This window comes from Mesocricetus auratus, unplaced genomic scaffold, assembly GCF_017639785.1.
Source record: "Mesocricetus auratus isolate SY011 unplaced genomic scaffold, BCM_Maur_2.0 Super-Scaffold_100021, whole genome shotgun sequence".
Lineage (NCBI taxonomy): Eukaryota > Metazoa > Chordata > Mammalia > Rodentia > Cricetidae > Mesocricetus > Mesocricetus auratus.
The window spans coordinates 6,041,390-6,060,320 of record NW_024429202.1 but is presented as its reverse complement, the minus strand read 5'-3'; the positions used below and the strand labels follow the sequence as shown (position 1 = coordinate 6,060,320).

At 54.5% G+C, this 18,931-nt stretch overlaps 1 protein-coding gene across 1 annotated transcript in view; it reads right to left on the bottom strand.

Annotated features, from left to right (window-relative positions):
* Positions 1-10,771: 10,771 nt before the first annotated feature.
* Positions 10,772-18,931, bottom strand: part of Foxp4 (forkhead box P4) — a 54,358-nt gene continuing 46,198 nt past the window's right edge. The window contains 5 exon segments of the mRNA XM_005072395.4: positions 10,772-12,318; positions 12,679-12,848; positions 13,269-13,335; positions 14,882-15,003; positions 18,494-18,595. Of these exon segments, the coding sequence (XP_005072452.1) occupies positions 12,171-12,318; positions 12,679-12,848; positions 13,269-13,335; positions 14,882-15,003; positions 18,494-18,595 (609 nt within the window). The 3' untranslated portion in view covers positions 10,772-12,170.

Here is an 18,931-nt window from a genome sequence, read left to right as displayed (position 1 = left end):
TGCTTTACCGAGCTTGTTAGAAAAACAGGGGCCCTCCTCCTGGGCTCCCCCCTCTCAGCCCCAGCACAACCTAGTTCTTTGAGTGGACTTTCTGACTTTGGGACCCGTCTACAGATAACAGATGGCACTTGCCAGCACACTTGAGGATCTGACTATAGGTGTCCAACCCCCATGGAAAAGGCCAGGCACTGTACCTGTGACCCCAGTGCTCTGAAGGCACAGGCTAGAGGGTCCCTGGGCTTCCAGCCAGTCAGCCCAGCTGAACGGTAAATTCAAGGTTCAGGGAGAGACCTTGTCTTAAAAAACAGGATGGGCTGGGCGGTGGTGGTGCACACCTTTAATCCCAGCACTCAGGAAGCAGAGGTAGGAGGATCTCCGTGAGTTCAAGCCAGCCTGGTCTACAAAGCAAGTTCCAGGACAGCCAGAGCTATACAGAGAGAACCTAGGAGGAGAAAAAAGGATGGAGGGGCAGGTGAGATTGGTAAGTGGGCAGAGATGTTTGCTTCGGAGCCCAACAACCTAAGTTCAATCCCCTGGCTCACATCATTTGTTGTTGTTTGGTTTTTCCAGACAGGGTTTCTCTGTGTAGTCCTGGCTGTCATGGAACTTGCTCTGTAAACCAGGCTGTCCTGAAACTCACAGAGATCCGCCTGCCTCTGCCTCCCGAGTGCTGGGGTTAAAGGGTGTGGCCTCCACCGCCCGGCTGTCTTAGGTTGACCTGGGCTTTCCCTGTCTTGTGTGCAGGAGGCACAGATGCCCTACTCTGCGCTGGGAGAAGTAGTGAGCGGGAGTTACTGGGGAATCTGCATGTCTCCACATGGCCTCCTTATGCTTAATTAATAGGCAGACAGAGTGCAACTTCAGGTTGGGGATAATCTCCCCTTAGCACGTCAAAGGCACGGCTCTTCTTTAATGGGGCGGTTGAACAAGCAGGCGCTACTCTGAGTCTCTGCCTTTTGATGTCCTCTGCTTTCTCTCTGTGAGTCCATGAGAGCTGCTCTTTCTGTTGGGTTCTGAAACTCTGGTGGTGCCCTGGGGAATACGCTTTTACTTGCTCTTTGGTTTGCTCAGCTTGGAAATTCAAGTTGAAAAACTCTTGAATTTCTTCTTTTTCTTTCCTCTTCCCCTCTCCAACTAACCTTCAACTTTGCCTGGGCTAGCCTTGAACTCCTAGACTGAGGTATGTCTCCTGTCTTAGCCTCCTGGGCTAGTTTTGGATTCCTGGCTTGGGTATGTCTCCTGCCTTAGTCTCCTGGGCTAGCCTTGAACTCCTAGGCTGAGGTATGCCTTCTGTCTTGACCTCCTAGGCTAGCCTTAAACTCCTGGCCTGAGGTATGCCTCCCTGGGATAGCCTTGAACTCCTGGGCTGAGGTATGCCTCCTGCCTTAACCTCCTAGACTAGCTTTGAACTCCTGGGCTGAGGTATGCCTCCTGGGCTATCCTTGGACTCCTGGCCTGAGGTATGCCTCCTGGGCTATCCTTGGACTCCTGGCCTGAGGTATGCCTCCCCTCCTGGGCTATCCTTGGACTCCTGGGCTGAGGTATGCCTCCTGGGCTAGCCTTGGACTCCTGGGCTGAGGTATGCCTCCTGCCTTAACTGCCTGGGCTGGTACTGCAGGTGCCACAGTGGTTTTTCTGTTTTCCTTTGTGGTTTGTGTGTGTATATGTGGGGGGCACTTTTAGGAATGGTCTTTATTTTATTCTTAATTGTGATATTTTAATAAATAATAGCTATTACTTAGTTTATCTTTGGTTTAAAGTATTTACTTATTTTTGAGATTTATTTTATTCTATATAGATGAATGTTTATATGTAGGTACATTACATGTGTGCAATGCTCATAGGATCCAGAAGAGGGCGCCAGATCCTCCATGGCCTGGAATTACAGATGGTTCCAAGCCGCGATGTGGGAGCTGGGAATTTAACTTAGGCTAGCTGGAAGAGCACTGTGTGTTCATAACTGCTGAGCCATCTGTCTAGCTCCTATGTTGTTTGTTTGTTTGTTTGTTTTAATATAGGGTGTCACATATCCCAGGCTGGCCTCAAACTCTGCATTTCAGGTGACCTTGTGTTCCTAATCTTCCTGCCTCCTCTAGCTCCCAGTTACTGACATGGAACCTGTGTGTCACTAGGCCTGGTTTATGCAGGGCTAGACACTGAGCCTAGGGCCCTGTGCATCCTAGGCAAACACTCCCAGCCGAGCTGCATCCCTGGCCCCTTCCTCCCTCCCTCCCTCCTTTCTTTCTTTCTTTCTTTCTTTCTTTTTTTTTTTTTTTTTTTTTTTGGTTTTTTGAGACAGGGTTTCTCTGTATTGTTTTGGAGGCTGTCCTGGAACTAGCTCTGTAGATCAGGATGACCTCGAACTCACAGAGATCCACCTGCCTCTGCCTCCCAAGTGCTGGGATTAAAGGCGTGTGATACCAACACCCAGCTGTAGTGCACACCTTTAATCTCAGCATCCAGGAGGCAGAGGCAGGTGGATCTCTGTGAGTTTGGGGCCGGCCTGGTCTACATAGAGTGTTCTAGGTCAGGGCTACATATAAGATTATAAAACCCTGTCTTAAAAAGGGTGGGGGAGGATGAAGTTTATTCAGGTATGGTGACTCAAGCCTTTAATGCTAGAACTTGGGAGGCAGAGGCAGATCTGTGTGAATTCAAGGTGAGCCTGGTCTACAGAATTCCAGAGCAGCTAGAGGAATGCAGAGAAACCGTGTCTCAAAAAATATATAGTTTATGTCAAATTTACATATATGTGTGTATGTGACTGTACATGCATGTGTGTGCAGGCAGGGTGAGCTGGTGTGAGTATGCATGCATGTGTGTGCAGGTGGGGGTGAGCTGGTGTGAGTGTGCATGTGTGTGTACAGGTGTGAGTGAGTGTCTTTGAGTGTGCATGCAACTGTGTGCATGTGGAGTGATCTGTGTGTCTGTGTGAGTGTGCATGCATGTGTGTGCAGGCGGGAGTGAGTGTCTGTGAGTGTGCATGCATGTGTGTGCAGGAGGGAGTGAGCTGGTGAGTGTGCATGTACGTGTGTGCAGGCGGGGGTGAGCTGATGTGAGTGTGCATGTGTGTGTGTGCAGGCAGGAGTGAGTGTCTGTGAGTGTGCATGCATGTGTGTGCAGGTGGGAGTGAGCTGGTGAGTGTGCAGGTGGGGGTGAGCTGATGTGAGTGTGCATGTGTGTGTGCAGGCGGGAGTGAATGTCTGTGAGTGTGCATGCGCGTGTGTGCAGGCGGGAGTGAGTGTCTGTGAGTGTGCATGCATGTGTGCAGGTGGGAGTGAGCTGGTGAGTGTGCAGGCGGGGGTGAGCTGATGTGAGTGTGCATGCCCGTGTGTGCAGGAGGGAGTGAGCTGGTGAGTGTGCATGCACGTGTGTGCAGGCGGGGGTGAGCTGATGTGAGTGTGTGTGTGCAGGCAGGAGTGAGTGTCTGTGAGTGTGCATGCATGTGTGTGCAGGCGGGAGTGAGTGTCTGTGAGTGTGCATGCACATGTGTGCAGGCAGGAGTGAGCTGGTGTGAATGTGCATGTGTGTGTGCAGGCAGGTGAGTGTCTGTGAGTGTGTGCAGCTTTCCATCCTGCATGTTGTAGTCATCTTCTGGAGTCTATTCCTTAAAATACAATGATCCCTGCAGCATCTCCGGCTTCCCGAGGCAGGAGAGAAGTGCATGAACTCCATCCTCCATCTTTAATTAGAAGTTTCTCCAATTGGGTTTCTGTCGTCACCTCAAACTCTACTGGACTCCGAGCCGAGCTTTCCTCTTGCACCACAAAATGAGCTGCTTCTCTGTATATCTGTCTTCCTGTCCCGGTTTCTGTCACTCTGTTATCTAAGCTTTAAAACCATGGGGTCCCTCTTATATCTGTGTTTTTCTTGCCTCCTATTTGTGGAACAAGGTCACCTTTTCCTCCTCCTCGCAGTTCCCTCCCACTTCCCTTCTTTGGTTCGCAGCCACCACCAGATCTGTCTTCCCACAGCAGGGCAGGAACGAGAGGCCCTGGGGTGGTCTCCCAGCTTCGCCCCCACAGCTGATCTACAGTCCGTTTTAGTTTCCTTTGGTTTGGGTTTAGGCTTTGTTATTCTGTATTTTCAGGCAGGGTCTTGCTATGTAGCCCAGGTTGGCCTCAAACGCCCAATCCCTTCCACCTAACAAATCCATTTAAAAGAAGAAGAAGAAGGGGGCTGGAGGTCTGGCTTGGGGTTGAGATCATGGCTGCTCTCCCAGAGGACCCAGGTTCAGTTCCCAGCACCCACATCAGGTACCTTGAAACTGCCTGTAACTCCAGCTCCAGGAGATCTCAGACCTCTGGCTTCCTCAACACCCACACTCACACGCACCCTTCCCACACACACACATATTCATCATTGCGAAATAAAATAAATCTTTTTTTGAAAGACTCTGGGGCTGAAACATGACTTAGTGGTTAAGAGCATTGGCTACTCTTCCAGAGACCTGGGTTTGATTCCCAGCACCCACATGAAAGGCCTTGGGGGGTGATCAGGGTGTGAGCCACATGGCGGCTCACAATCATCTGTAGCTCCAGGTCTTGGGGATCCAATGCCCTCTTCTGGCCTCCTCAGGCATTGCACAGATGTGATATACAGGCAGATTTTAAAAATCGGGAATGCCTTTAATTCCAGCACTTGGGGGTAGGGGCAGAGGCAGGTGGATCTTTGTGAGTTCCGTGAGTTCAAGGCTAGCTCTATCTACATAACGAGTTCTAGACCAGGTCCTCTTCTCCTGTTTCTGCTTGTCACGTGGCTCCCTGGTGCTCTGGGGAGAGAGACTGTCTAACCCATTTTGTATTTTAAGACCTCATCTGAGTGTCTTATATGAAGGATAGTCTCAGTAACTTTTGAATGTGTGAGTGACTGGCCCGCTACATTCCATTATTTATCTGCCCCTTCTCTACTGCCTCGCTGTCATATATTAATAACACTCTTTACAGGAGGCCTCTTGAATAATTAAGGTGCTTGGAAGTGTCTAGAAGGACTCTTTCCATGGAAAGCTGTCTAGAGAAGAAGGCACTGGAGTAAGTTCTTTCTTCGGTGGGGACAGGGAAGGAGGGTGTCGCTGTGTAGACCAGCTGGAGCAGGCTCAGGTCTCTTCTTTTGCATGTGTGTGCATACATGTGCACATGGGTGCCAGCCGGTTTTCCTCAGAGGCCGTCCACGTAGTTCTTTAGACAAGGCTGTCTTTCCGGCCTGGAGCTCCCCTGGGTAGGCTACACTGGTTGACCAGGGAGCCCCAACAGGAAGGATTCCTGTGTCTGTCTCTCCAGGGCTAGATAGTTTTTTTACACGTGGGTTCTGGGGATCAAACTTCAGGCCTCAGACTTGTGTGGCAAACACTGACTGAGCTGTCTCCCCAGCCCCCGCCGGGTGTGAAGCAGGCTCAGAGAACACTGCACCTGGGTGTGAAACAGGCTCAGTTAATGCTCCTAAACTGTCTGGTGCTCTGGGACAGAGAAAGACACCTGAGCCAGCTTGGGGTTCTCTCTCACACAGGCAAAATCAGGCCTGGGTTGGTGGCAGACCTGTGGCAGCTAGGAACTGAGTGGCCTCTTGGAGGGGTTTCTGGAGACAGTGGCAGCCAGCTTCTCTCAGAGAGCCTGGAGCAAGAGAAGCGGAAGTGTGAGAGAGGAAACTGGTACTGCGGGGGGGGGGTGGGGTGGGGGCAGCTGTGGAAAAGAGGGACTTGTAGGGGACAGGAGTCTGCAGGGGGACTTGTAGGGAAGGGAGTCTGCAGGGGGACTTGTAGGGGAGGGAGTGTGCAGGGGGACTTGTAGGGGACAGGAGTCTGCAGGGGGACTTGTAGGGGACAGGAGTCTGCAGGGGGACTTGTAGGGGACAGGAGTCTGCAGGGGGACTTGTAGGGGAGGGAGTCTGCAGGGGGACTTGTAGGGGACAGGAGTCTGCAGGGGGACTTGTAGGGGACAGGAGTCTGCAGGGGGACTTGTAGGGGAGGGAGTCTGCAGGGGGACTTGTAGGAGACAGGAGTCTGGAGGGGGACTTGTAGGGGACAGGAGTCTGCAGGGGGACTTGTAGGGGACAGGAGTCTGCAGGGGGACTTGTAGGGGAGGGAGTCTGGAGGGGGACTTGTAGGGGACAGGTGTCTGCAGGGGACTTATAGGGGACAGGTGTCTGCAGGGGGACTTGTAGGGGACAGGAGTCTGCAGGGGGACTTGTAGGGGACAGGTGTCTGCAGGGGACTTATAGGGGACAGGAGTCTGCAGGGGGACTTGTAGGGGAGGGTGTCTGCAGGGGGACTTGTAGGGGACAGGAGTCTGCAGGGGGACTTGTAGGGGACAGGAGTCTGCAGGGGACTTGTAGGGGACAGGAGTCTGGAGGGGGACTTGTAGGGGAGGGAGTCTGCCGGGGGACTTGTAGGGGAGGGAGTCTGCAGGGGGACTTGTAGAGGACAGGAGTGTGCAGGGGGACTTGTAGGGGACAGGAGTCTGGAGGGGGACTTGTAGGGGACAGGAGTCTGCAGGGGGACTTGTAGGGGACAGGTGTCTGGAGGGGACTTGGGAAGCTTTCACACTCCTCATGCTATGCTGAGTCCCCACTCACCTGCCTTAGGAGCCCCAAGTGCCACATTTCCAAAGTGCCCATTAGGCTCAGGCCTCTGTTGGTGGAAGGGACTCCCTCCCTGTTTCTTCCCCTCCAAAAGCCCAGTGATGGTTTCCCGTCCCTCTTGCTGAGAGTTTTGTATTGAGCCGGGTTCTGGGCAGAGCTTCCTTGGTCTGGGGTGGTGGCAGGATGGGGTGGGGGTAGGGGAGGCGTGGAGAGTGTGGGGTGGGGTGAAAGACATGAGCTAAAGAGGCAAACTCAGAACCCTGTTCTTTAAAAAGGAATGAAGTCATCCTAGATGGGAGTCCAAGGCCATGTCCCCTGCACTCCCCCCATGGTGACTGAAGTCTTTGGAATAGCCTCCGCTCTACACTTCTCCCCAAGCCTGCTTCTCAACTGACTGTCTTCTGGGGGCTGTTCCTCCTGGGGTGCCATTCCCAGGCTTCCGCCTCTATGGGCCCTGCCTTGGCCTGGGCTAATGCTCTCTCCTGGCTGTCTTTTAAGATTCCCCATCTTGTTTCAGACTTCCTTCAAATGACATTATCAGTGTACCAGGAACGCCTGGCGCGTCCCCCAACTCCTTCCCCTGGAAGACAGCCAGATTCTGAGTTGTTTTGTCACTCCTATAGATTCCTTAAATCTCTGTTGCATGTATATACCTGATAGAATGTTGCCATAGATGCTATAAATGTAAGCATTGCCTCCCCCTCCCCCACCTTTATTTATTTTTTTCATTGTATCTCTGCTTTGGTCTTGCTTAGTCGGTTTCTTTGCTGCCTTGGAAACTGTAGCACACCTGAGCTGGGGGGGGGGGCTGAACTAACACTTAGCACTGCCCAGCTCATTACCGCGAATGGCATGGACTTTGCCTGTCTCCATCTATTCTTGGCCATAGAAGCAACTCCACCCCGACATAAGCCTTTGTGACTGTCCTCCCCACCAGTTCCCCACAGCAGTGGCCTGGCACAACTTGGGGACAATCCAGGTCCCAGAGAAGGAGGGACCGTGATGGAGGACACCCATCCCACCTTGGCACTTCCAGCTAGCTTGGGTACCTAGCGGGTGGTCAAACCCATGCCTGCCCGGACCCTCTGCTAGGATAACGGGCCTTTCAGACCGGGCAGGCCCGGGGACAGACTGTGTTTCTAAACTTTTGTGTTTTACATCATTCATTTATTTTACATGGTGTGGGGGGGGCGTGTGCAGATCACAGAAGAGTTAGTTCTCTCCTCCCGCAGCTGTGGGTTTCTGGGGATTGAACTCAGGTGGTCAGACTTGGCAGCAAGCGCCCTTACCCCAGGAGCCATCTCCCTAGCCCTGTTTTTCTAAACGTTTGATCCCGAGGCCAGGGGAGAGGGCCAGGCCTGAGTGGTGGGACTGCCCTGCAGCCTGTGGAAGGGGCCTCTGGGTGTAAACCAATCAGTGTGTGCAAGCTGGGCTGTCAGCTCCCGCTCCAGACAAGGCTCTCTTTGTCTGGCCTGCCCCGAGGTGCTGCAGAAGGCTCTGTATGATTATTTCCTCAGGGCGGCTGGGCCTTGCTTTGCTGCAAAGTGGGGTTTACCTCATTCAGTCAGCTGGGGGCTCAGAAAACCGCCGTCTACACCTCGCCTCTGAGGCTCCCTGTACCTCAGCTGAGTATCTCCAGAGAAGCAGTAGGCACCAAGTCTCTCCTTCCTTTCTCTGGGAGCAAATTTGTCCCCTACCTCCTCCTCACATTCTGTAGCCCAGGCTAGCCTTGAACTCATTGGTGGTCTTTCCGTCCAGCCTCCTGAATGCTACAATTACAGGCATGAGCATCCATATCTTCTGAACCACATGCTAGTTAATTAGACTGTGCCTCAGTTTCCCCACCTGAGAAATGGGGAGATAGTACCTAACCTAGAGTTGTGGGGAATGAAACACAGGGTGTCTAGAAGCATGCAGGACACAGTAAATTCGTTAAATGTTAATACTTTTTTTGAGGGTTATTTTTGAGACAGGGCCTCATGTAGCCCAGACTGACCTAGGACTATATGAGCCATGACACTCTTAGACTCATGATCCTCCTGCTTCTCAGGCGCTGGGACTACAAGTATAGGCTGCTTCTTGGATGTTATTACGCATTACTGTTAATCCATCCTTCCTTTTGATGAGTGAGCAGCTGTGGGGGGTCTCTGACTTTGGGTCCTCACATTCTTTCTCCTTCCTTTTGATTTTCTGTAGACTGCTTCATAAGTCACATGTCGGAAGAATCTGGAAGGCCCCATCAAACAGCAAAAGGAACTCTCTGTGCCGGCCAGAGGTAAGGGTGCAAAGGCGTTGGCTCCACCCTCGCGGAGCAGTCAGCGTCCCCAGCAGCGGGTCCGCTTTGTCTGAAGCGCCCTCTGCCGGCCGCGGGCAGCAGGCGCTGAGACAGGGCCACCGTTCTGGGAGATGGAGACCGCGCTGGGGGTGCAGCAAGACCTTGCCTCCGGAATTCAGGCCTCCAAGAGCTTCTCCACCAGGGCGGAAACCTCAAGACCAGGACGAGCCGCGGGCCGCAGTCAACCCAGCCACCAGAGGCTGGGCAATGGCTCAGCAGTTAGGAACACCAGCTGGCTGCTCTTGCAGAGAGGGCTGGAGTTTGGTTCCCAGCACCCACATGGTGGTCCATAACCGTCTCTAACTCCATTTCCTGGGGATCTGAGGTTCTCTTCTGGCTTCTACAGGTACCTGACTTATATGATGCACTTAACATACACGCAGGCCAAGTATTCATACACATAAAATAATCTTCTGAAATAAATAACTAAAAAAAAAAAAGGTTAAAGAAAGGAGAGAAGCTAGACAGCATGGAGGACTTCCAGGACAGCCAGGGCCACATAGGAAAATCCCGACTAAAACACAGAAAAGATAAACTGAGTGTCTAAGTGATCCTAGAAACTTCCTGTGTCATATCTGGTAGAACAGTCTTCGTCAGCACCCAAGGTAGACCTTTAGCCTACTTCTCCACAAATTGATAAATATTGCCACTACTCTATGAAAGAGTGGGGATAAGAACCAACCCCACTAGGATTCTAGTTGACGCAGGAGAAACTGCAGTTAGACTGCTGGGAGAACTGTCCTGAGTACAAAGCTGGGGTGGGGGAAGGATGCATCTTGCCCCTTTTAGGGTCTGGAGTAAGCAGGCTGCTACTGGGAATAAGTCTCAGAGTAGAGCCTGTTTTCGCAGGGGTAGGGTAAAGGAGGTATGAGCTTGGCAGCCAACACCCTGGATTCTCCGAGGGCCTTTGGGCCAGGAGGGGAGAAAAGAAGGACAAAGGCCACAGTGAGGTTGACCGCAGAAGGTGCCATCTAGAGGAAACACGTGGCCTCTGTGGTGACGAGCAGTGCTGTCCGTCAGGGTAAGCAGGGCCTGTCTGTCTCTAAGCGAAGCCTGTTCCTCTCTTGGTGTGTGTGTGTGTGTGTGTATGCGTGTAGGTGGATGGGCAGACACATTGAGGTTCATCTCTCACCGAGTGTACAGGGGTGGAGGAACTAAGGTGAGGGAGAGGGGTCAGCGAGCCAGAGTTAGAAGGGAACAGGGTCAGCAGGGGATGTCACCGGCCACCAGTCGAACTGCCAGTCTTTGGAGTCTCAGAAGCTGAGACGCAGCGTGTGGCTTGCAGCGAGCTTGTGCGGGAGACCTGCAGAAGAGGCCCCAGGGAGCTGTGCTGGAAGGGGATGTCACCCACGGACAGAACCCGCCTTGGGACTAATGGCCGGGCAGTCAGGTCTCTCCTGTCCTTTCCTCCTCACGCTCGAGTCCCCTGAACACATCATTCTTTCCCCAGCCCACCTGCACTATGCCACCGCAGACACATGCATTACAGGGCCAACCCCGTCGTGTCAGGATGCACGCAGGCCTGCCCAGGCGACCTGATGGCTTAGTTGGGCACCCTGTGTGGGGCGGCACACACTTAGCCACAACGGCAGAGGCCGCTGTCACGAGTTGTACTACTCTCCCGGATGGGGCAGAGTGTCCTGGCTGAGGGTGCCGTCGGCAACGATACTGCAACAGGTCCTGACACTCAGGACTCGGGATTAGAACCCTGGTTCATGCAGGGGGCCAGTTGAGAGGGACTCAGGATGGCCTGTGCCCCGACACAGGTTCACAGGCCTGGCTTGCTTGCCGCTGCTGTCCTCAGCGAGTCTCCCGACTCCGAGGGCCCTCCCCTCCCTCGCCTTGGTGACACACACAGGGCCCGGTAAATAGAGGACTTTAATATTCTGTGCTGGTCAAACGGAACACAGGTGGGGATGCAGGGGAAGGCCAGGGCCCCTTGCCTCGCAGGAGGGTGGCTTGTGTAGGGCAGGATAAGGGTTGGTGAACACGGGGTTCTCCTGGGAAATGTCCAAGGAGTCTTTCTCAGGGAAGGGGCCATGGCAGGGTGCTCCAGGGCATCCCTGACACCCAGTCTGTGGCCTTGGGTTGTGGGTCCCCCATAGGGGGTCCGCAGAGTCTCAACTTTCCAGCTCTTCTGCTAGAATCCACACTGCCAGCATGACTTGGTCCTATGCGGGGGTCTGAAGAGCCCCCAGAAAACAGCCCAGGGTTGGGGGCACGATTCTGCCCTCTCCCTTCTCCTTAGGCAGGGCAAGAACAGAGGGTAAGTGGGCAGGACTGCCCCTGGACCCTGGGGAGGGGGGAAGAGAGGGTCTTGCCACCAACAGACACTGTAAACTTTGGTTTTAACAATAACTTAAGTGGAGGGACGGCTTCCAGCCTGGAGCCAGGGTGCAAGGTGGGGGGCGGTCAGGGTGCTCGGGAGGCGACAAAGGAAAAAGCCAACAAAAAGATTTGGTTTTTGCTTCCGGCATAAGAAAGGTCTTTGGTCATCCGTTTAACTGGGGGACAGGTGCTGAGGGGTGAGAGGGCCCCACTGCAGGGATTCGCAGGCCGCGGCTGAGGATGGTTCCTGCCTGGCTTCCTCCCATTGTGATGGTCAGGCCACAGAGGCCACCTATTGCAATACAGCTCTGAAGGTGGCCGGCACAGGGTCCCTCAGAGCTCTCTCCAGGTCGGGGTGCCCAGCAAACAGGGTGGGGTGAAGGCCTGCTTCGTCTGGGCGCTTGCCACACCCCAGCAGCTTGAGGGTCTGGGCTCCCACACCGAGTGGGGAGCTGGGGATGGGGAACCTTATAATCTTCACAGTCGGGAAAGGCCAGGGGAAGACGAACCAGGAAGGGACCGCCGGCCAGAAGCCTCTGCCACAGCCAGGGCAGGAGACGAAGCTCAGGGGTGTGAGGGTGGCTCGGCCCCGCCCGCGGGTCTCCCCTGTGCTAAGGGGCCCTGGAGGGGAGCGCTGCTGGGGAGGAGGGCCCTGCTGCTGCTGGTGGTGGTTGGGATACAGGGGAGGGTCTGACCCTCCACGTCCTCTACGGGTCCTGGGCCAAGGGTTCTGTGTCCTCTCAGGAGGCAGGCATGTGTCTGCCCCCAGGCGTCTGTCGGTCAGGTAGCTTGGGGAGCTGCTGGCCCAGGTCTCCCCCCGTCTGAGTCCCCGAAGTGCCTTGAGGTTGGAGGGGCTGTAGAGTGGGGTGGGTGGGCTGCGGTCTGGACTGGGCAGCAGGGTCCTGTCCCGCCCTGCCTGCCCACCCAGCCCTTAGGACATGTCTTCTCCTGGCAGGTCCTCCTCCAGTTCCCTGTCTTCCGGGGGCCCCACAGTGCTGGGGGTGGGGGCTCCCAGGGCAGGCCCCGGCCGTCTGTCCTCCTCTGCCTCGGCAGGCTCCTCTTTCACTTGGACCTGGTGACTGATGGAAAGGGTGACGTGGGTATGTGGGTGCCGGGGCGCCCCTTCCTCTCACGAATTCATCCGGAAGCCCAGGAACCCGCCAGAATCCCAGCATCTGAGGTCTGACACCCCCCACCCCCAGGCTCTGTGTAAAGAGACAGGAGATGGGCAGAAGTGGAATGAGAGATGGGGAGGGAGGGAGGGGGAGGGAAAGGGAGGGGGGAGGGAGGGAGAGGGAAAGGAGAAGGAGGGGGGAGAGGGAGGGGGAGGGAAGGGGGAAGGAGGGAGGGAGAGAGGGGAGGAAGGGGGAGGGGGAGCAGAGAGAATCACCGGGAAGAGATCACCACCTTCCACACCTGAGGGGCTTCTGTGAGCTCACCTGTACTGAGGAGGGGAGAGACGAGGAGGGCTGCTGCTCCCATTGCTGGGCAGTGGCTCCCCGGGGGCACCCATGTCATCCTGGCTGAGGGGCAGTAGGCTGCTGGCTGAGCCAGGGTTCAGCATGCCAGGACTGCTGAGGAGGGGGAAGCTGCTCTCTGCCAGGGCAGCCTGGAGCACACAGGGCGGGGCCGTCAGTGGCTGGAGACCCTTCCCCGCTGCCGGAGCCCTCATGGAGATGGCACACGATCTCTCTTGGCAACCACTGCTCCCCACCCCCAACACATATCCAGCCAGAACTCTCCACCCCACCGCCCAGCTTCCCTGGAAAACTTCCAGCCTAGCAATGCGCCCCTCCCGCCTGGGGATGGAGGACCCTAGTCTGATGGGCTGAGGGATGGGACTCCATTGGATGTACCAGGCTGTGCCCGCCCATTCCAAAGCTTGAAATCAGAGGTGAGCACTGGTACAGCGTTGGAGCGGAGCAGGGGGAGGGCTGAGGCCCCAATGAGGAGTGTATTACCCTCCTTCCCGCCTCCCCCACCCACTGGGGGAGAAGTCTAGGCAGGGGTAGCAGGTGGGCTCAGTCACCTGGTAGCTGGCGTTGAGGGCACCATAACTGAGGCCCGAGATCATGTTCTTCACCAGGGTGGGACTCCTGGGGAGAGAAGGTAACCTCCGCTTACTGGCTGGCACATGACTGTCCCGACTTTGCTTTCCCGTTGCTACAGGACAGGCCACAGACGGGTCCTTCCCATTTATTCTCTCTGTTCTGTTCTTAGAGCACACGGCGGTGCAGGAAGCAGGGACAGCCTTAGAGCTGGAGAGCAGGATTCCCATTATATATTCTCTGTCTCTCTCTCTCTCTCTCTCCAGGGTCCCAGCCAAGGGACAAGCCTTTAATCCTAGCACTCAGGAGGCAGAGGCAGACAGATCTCTTGAGCTTTAGGCTAGCCTGGTCTACATAGTAAACTCCAGGAAAGTCAGTGCTAAACAGAAAAATCCCCCCTCAAAAACAAAACAAAAAAGAAACCGGGTCTCTCATAGCCCAGGCTGGTCGCTGAAGTGCCTGTAGCTGAAGCTGGCCTTGAACTCCTGATCCTCCAGCCTCTGCCTCCTAAGTGCTGGGAACAGTGCTGCACCACCATGCCTATTTCCTGACGTCTGGCAAACAAAGGCTGGTCTAGAGCTTATATTACTCCTTATGCACGAAGTCCGCTTTCTGGGATTCTTGAACTTAGGACAGACGAGCCATGTGTTCAGACCTGTTCCCCAGAAACACACAACCAAGAGGGGCCCCTCTGCTGCAGAAGCAAGAGATGCTGGGGAAGCCAGGCTGGGACAGTCTGCCTCCTGCAGAACCTCTCAGGACTCCCACCACAGGGGAGAGGCAGAGGTGCACCAGGCTGGTAGAGACACTACCAAGTGCAGAGGCTGGCATGCGGGCACATAGTAGGGCATTTCTCAGTCTTACCCAGCCCCTGCTGCCCAGCAAGGCTGTGCTTGGGTAGAAGAAACATTGGGTACTAAAGTTATCTTAGCCTGGGGCTGGGGAGATGGCTCAGAGGTTAGGAGCACTGGCTGCTCTTCCAGAGGTCCTGAGTTCAATTCCCAGCACCCACATGGTGCTCACAGCCATCTGTAACGCGATCTGGTGCCCTCTTCTAGTTCACAGGCATACATGCAGACAGCACTCACATCTAATAAAAAAAATCTTTAAAAAATATTATCTAAGCCTACTTCAGGCATCCCCTGAGCCAGGGCCCTCTGGCTGGTGCTGGTGGTGTGTGACACCTGGTCCTGGAAGCAGCTCTGCCACCCATCTGCCGTGTGGCTTCCTGCCAGCCCCTCACCCTCTCCACTCAATAGAGGTGGAGGTGCGGCCCAGGGTTATCCTCCTATGACTGGGAGGAGTGTAGGTGACAGCTATGGCCTTGGCCCGCATCCCAATTCTGGCCATTACTGGGGGAGTCACCTCTCTGGTATTCTGTCCTCCGATTGCTTCTCTCAGTCAGAAGTGCGAGCAGGAGATCTCAACACTACCTCTGCACTGTCCTGTCCGTTATGTCCGTGCAGCTCGCCAAGCACTGGTCTCTGCCACCCTTGACTCCCACATTCCCTTTTTGGGGTAGCGTTTGGAGTCAGGTGTCCTTGAGATGCGCGGTCTGGCTCGAGTACAGCTCACCCCGCTGGGACCCACATACCCTGTCATCTTTGGTGGTCTCCGCTTCTGATACTCCCGCTCGTCCACGGTCCACACAGCCCCCTTGACATTCTCCACTCGGACGAAGCACTTGTGCAGGCTGAGGTTGTGGCGCACAGCGTTCTGGGGATGCAGTAAATGGGTTCACCTCCGTTCCAGGGAACACACACAGAGAATCCTCCTATGGCCCCACATCTCATGTCCCAGTGAACAAAAACCACCTACTCAGCCCAGGGACAGCAAGAGGGAAGGCTCGCCCTGCCCCTTCTGCCAGGAGCTCCCCACTTCGGCCTCAACTTAGAAAACGCTGTCTTGGAGAGGATGTGGTGGCCTTTATTCCTCAGTGTGAAAGGCAGAGGCCAGCCTGGTCTATAGAGGGAGTTCCAGGCCAGCCAGGACTATATAGAGAGGCCCAGGACTACATAGAGGCCCTGCCCCAAATGAAAGAAAAGAAAATGCTGTAGCCAATGAAATAAAATCATACCTTTTCCCACCCTGGATAGCAACCATTCCTGACGTCTGATTTTTTAAAATGTGTTTTGCCTGCAGGTATGTCTGTGTGTAGTGTGTTAGATCCCTGGAACAGGAGTTACAGACAATTGTGGGCTGCCATGTGGGTACTGGGAATTGAACATGGGTCCTCTGGAGGAGTAGCCAGTGTTCTTAACCGCTGAGCCATCTCTCCACTCCCATGGCTTCTGATTTTAAGATGGCTTAGAGAAGTTGGGGCACTATACCTCAGGCACACAAGGGACTCTGGGCTAGCAAACAACTCCTGCCACTAACTCAGGGACCTGGCTACCTTCACTGAACCCGACTGTGTCAGACGACTTCCTAAAAGCACGGGCACACAGTGGAGCCTGGTGCATACACGTGGAGACACACTGCTAACTGGAAAGGACATCCTAAATGCACAGCTGTGAGACAACAGGACAAGAGAAAGGGTGAGTCGTCCTGTCACCTCCTCCTAGCAGGAGGACTTTAGAAATTGGGGCCACCTGGTTGGTAGGACACATGGGCAGGGGTTGCTGGTCCTAATTCCCTCTGGAAGCCTGGGTGAGGGCCCTGATCTACCCATCTCCTATCCCCCATAACTCTCTACTTAGTTTTTCTGTCTCTCATCACCAGCCCCAGTCCTGTCCCCATTACCTGTCCCCCATCAGCCTCCTCCAACTCGCCCCATCCCCGTCTCCTCTTTACATTTCTAAATGGGGAAGAAAGCGGGCAGGGCGGGCAGTGGGTGCCCCTGGAGATCCCCTCTCCCATCCAACTCTTGCCTCTTGCAACTGGCCCGATTTCATTACCAATTTTAATTTGCCTCTAATTAAATCCTGTGTATTTTTCCGACTCGCTTGCTAATCCACGAGGGAGGCGGGCGGCTGGAGTGGAATCTCACGGAGCGATAATTACAAAGGGCCTAATCACGCCGGGGCTCCTGCCTCGGAATAAATTTGCCCGCATTACGGGGCTCCGATCCTCTGCTTTGCAAATGAGAATGACCCCAATTTCCGAGGGTGGCCTCGCCGGGGCTTTTTCCCTCGTTTCGAAGCCTGATTCGTGATGAGAGACTAATTCGTTACGCTGAAACATTAACGGCAATTTAAGGGGTCTGGCGGAGGCTGCGTAAACAAAGGGATGGGCGCACAACGCAGACCCTAGGAGGGATGGACATGGGAGGGCTGGTGAGGACCATCAGCCTGGCAGATGGTAGCTCTGTCCCCAAGAAATGGCAGCTGGCCTGGCCCACACCCACTCCTGCATCACCTATGGATGGGGGCCAGAAGGGGTGGGGATGGGGACCAAGAAACCCAAATAAAGTAGAGGAAGATTTAACAGAAACAGAGGGAGGAAACCACAGGCTACATTCCCCCCAACACCATGAATGAAGTTGGCTGACTGAAAGGAACTCTAGAAGAAAATGTGGACCTCAAGCCAAGATAGGCAGTGTGGTGGCAGTGTGGTGCCCCTGGGTGGCGCAGGTGACCACGTGGGCACATTGTGTATCCGGACCAGTGTGTGGAAAGGGGAAACAGATGGAGGCCAAGTGACCCTGACTTGTTTTAACATGGCCACTGAGAAATCATGAAAGCCCCCGGAACCGGCTCCCACAAAGAAACCACATGCTACACTGTATTAAACTTTAGGTAAAAGGATTGTATCATTTGTAAAGCCTGCCTTCCGACCTGGCTGGGAGTTTGAAGGCAGGACCAGGTGGCCCCAGAATGCCATGTTGGCTCAAAAAGAGAGCAGGACTGTGGTTGCCAGGAAGTGACATCACCCATAGCCAATCGGAATGGGCGGCCCCAGCCACATCGTCTCTTAAGCTTTGGGAGCTTGGCATAGCAAAGGGAAGATGATATGATAGGTACTTCTCGTAGCCCTTTATACATCACTAAGGCAGAAAGGCTGGCAACTGCAGACCACACCCAGTGCTTGGCAGTGCCCTGGCCCCAAGGGCCTCGGTTGGTTACATCGAGGCCCTTGGTCACACAGCCAGCGGGAGGGTGTCTGTTTTGCTGCAGGTTTTTCACTGGCCAGCAGGGGGACCCGAGAGCCAGGGATACAATTAAGAGTTCTGAGACAGGGATGCCCTCTCCTGGGTCTAGACTTCCTCTTGAGGGTCAATACTCCCTCCTCCTCAATTTAGATACCACCTTCCCACCTTGCTGCACAGCGCAAGACACACAAGGGGTGAGCACGTAAACCGTGTCTTGACTATAGAATGGCTTAGTGTCCCAGCCCACATCTCTGTCCCATTTTCCTAGGGTCTTGCATTCCTCCGGTCTCCTAGGAAAATGCTTATGGCTGAAAGTGTTCAATGACTAATTGGATAGACAATTATCTCCCTGCTGCGTGTGTGAGTTCTCATTTGTGTCCCTGAGAATGGTCCACGGGCCTCAGTCCACCCACGTATCTGGGCCAGTATGTCTGTGACCTTGACTTCATATGAGCCTTTAGTTATAGGGAATTAGATCCATGATGTACCTGTGGATTTACCCCAGGACCTGCTACCAAGAATGCTCCCCTCTCACAGGGCTGGATTCTCCGTACCTCAGACGTACCCCAAAAGAGAAAAGCAATTTCTTCCCATTAAAGACAGCAGAAGGCTGGCCAAGGCCATTAAAAGCAAATCCCTGGGAATGCTTCGAATACACAGGGCTGGGCTCCATGCCCAGCAAGTGCCTAATAGGGTGTGCTGACGAACACTTGTGACCTTGGCTCTCGGGGAGGTGGAGGCAAGGTGATCATCTGAATCCAGGGTTTTAAGACCAGCCTGGGCAACATGGCAAGCCCCTGACTTACAAAAGGGCAGTTACGAACCCTCTGCTAAGGAGTGGAAGTGTTAGGGCTGGAGAGATGGCTAAGCAGTGTGTGTGTGTGTGTGTGTGTGTGTGTGTGTGTGTGTGTGTGTGCGTGTGAATGTGTCTGTGTGAGTGTGTGTGAGAGAGTGTGTGAGTGTGTGTGAGTGAGTGTGTGTGTGTGTGTGTTGGGGGAGGTGGCCCTGGTGGGCTATTTCTGAAGAATGGTTGAGGGGATAAAGCGTTAGGCAGCCTGGGTCTCGATGGAGTGTGGAGGTTTAAGAAGTGAGGGTAGGGAGAGGGACAGGTCTTACCTTCCAGGTGGCAGTGTTTCTTCGGAAATAGGCGAACATCCTGGTGAACCAGTTATAGATCTCATTCAGAGTCAGCTGCCTATCTGGAGTTTCCAGAATGGCCTGCAGGCAAGGAAAGGGCAACAAGACCCTCAGCTTACACCCGCAGGGCTCACAGCCCTGTGGTTTTTCTCTGTGTAGCCTCTGGCTCACCCCTAAGGAGAGGAGTGCAATGTGTGTGGACCAGTGGGTGGATGCAGGAGTCTTCGGGAGGCGGCTGGGTATCCCAGCAAGGCCACTGAACTAACGGGCTGAGGATACTGGGAGCCCAGCCTCTTCTGGGGCCGGGGGTGAGGGGGAAATGGCTTCCGGTGCCCTATCTAGGGGAAGCAAGTGAGGCAGTTGGGAATTTGTCCTTATTTGGGCAAAGTGCACCCTGGGAATGTACGAGAATGCACA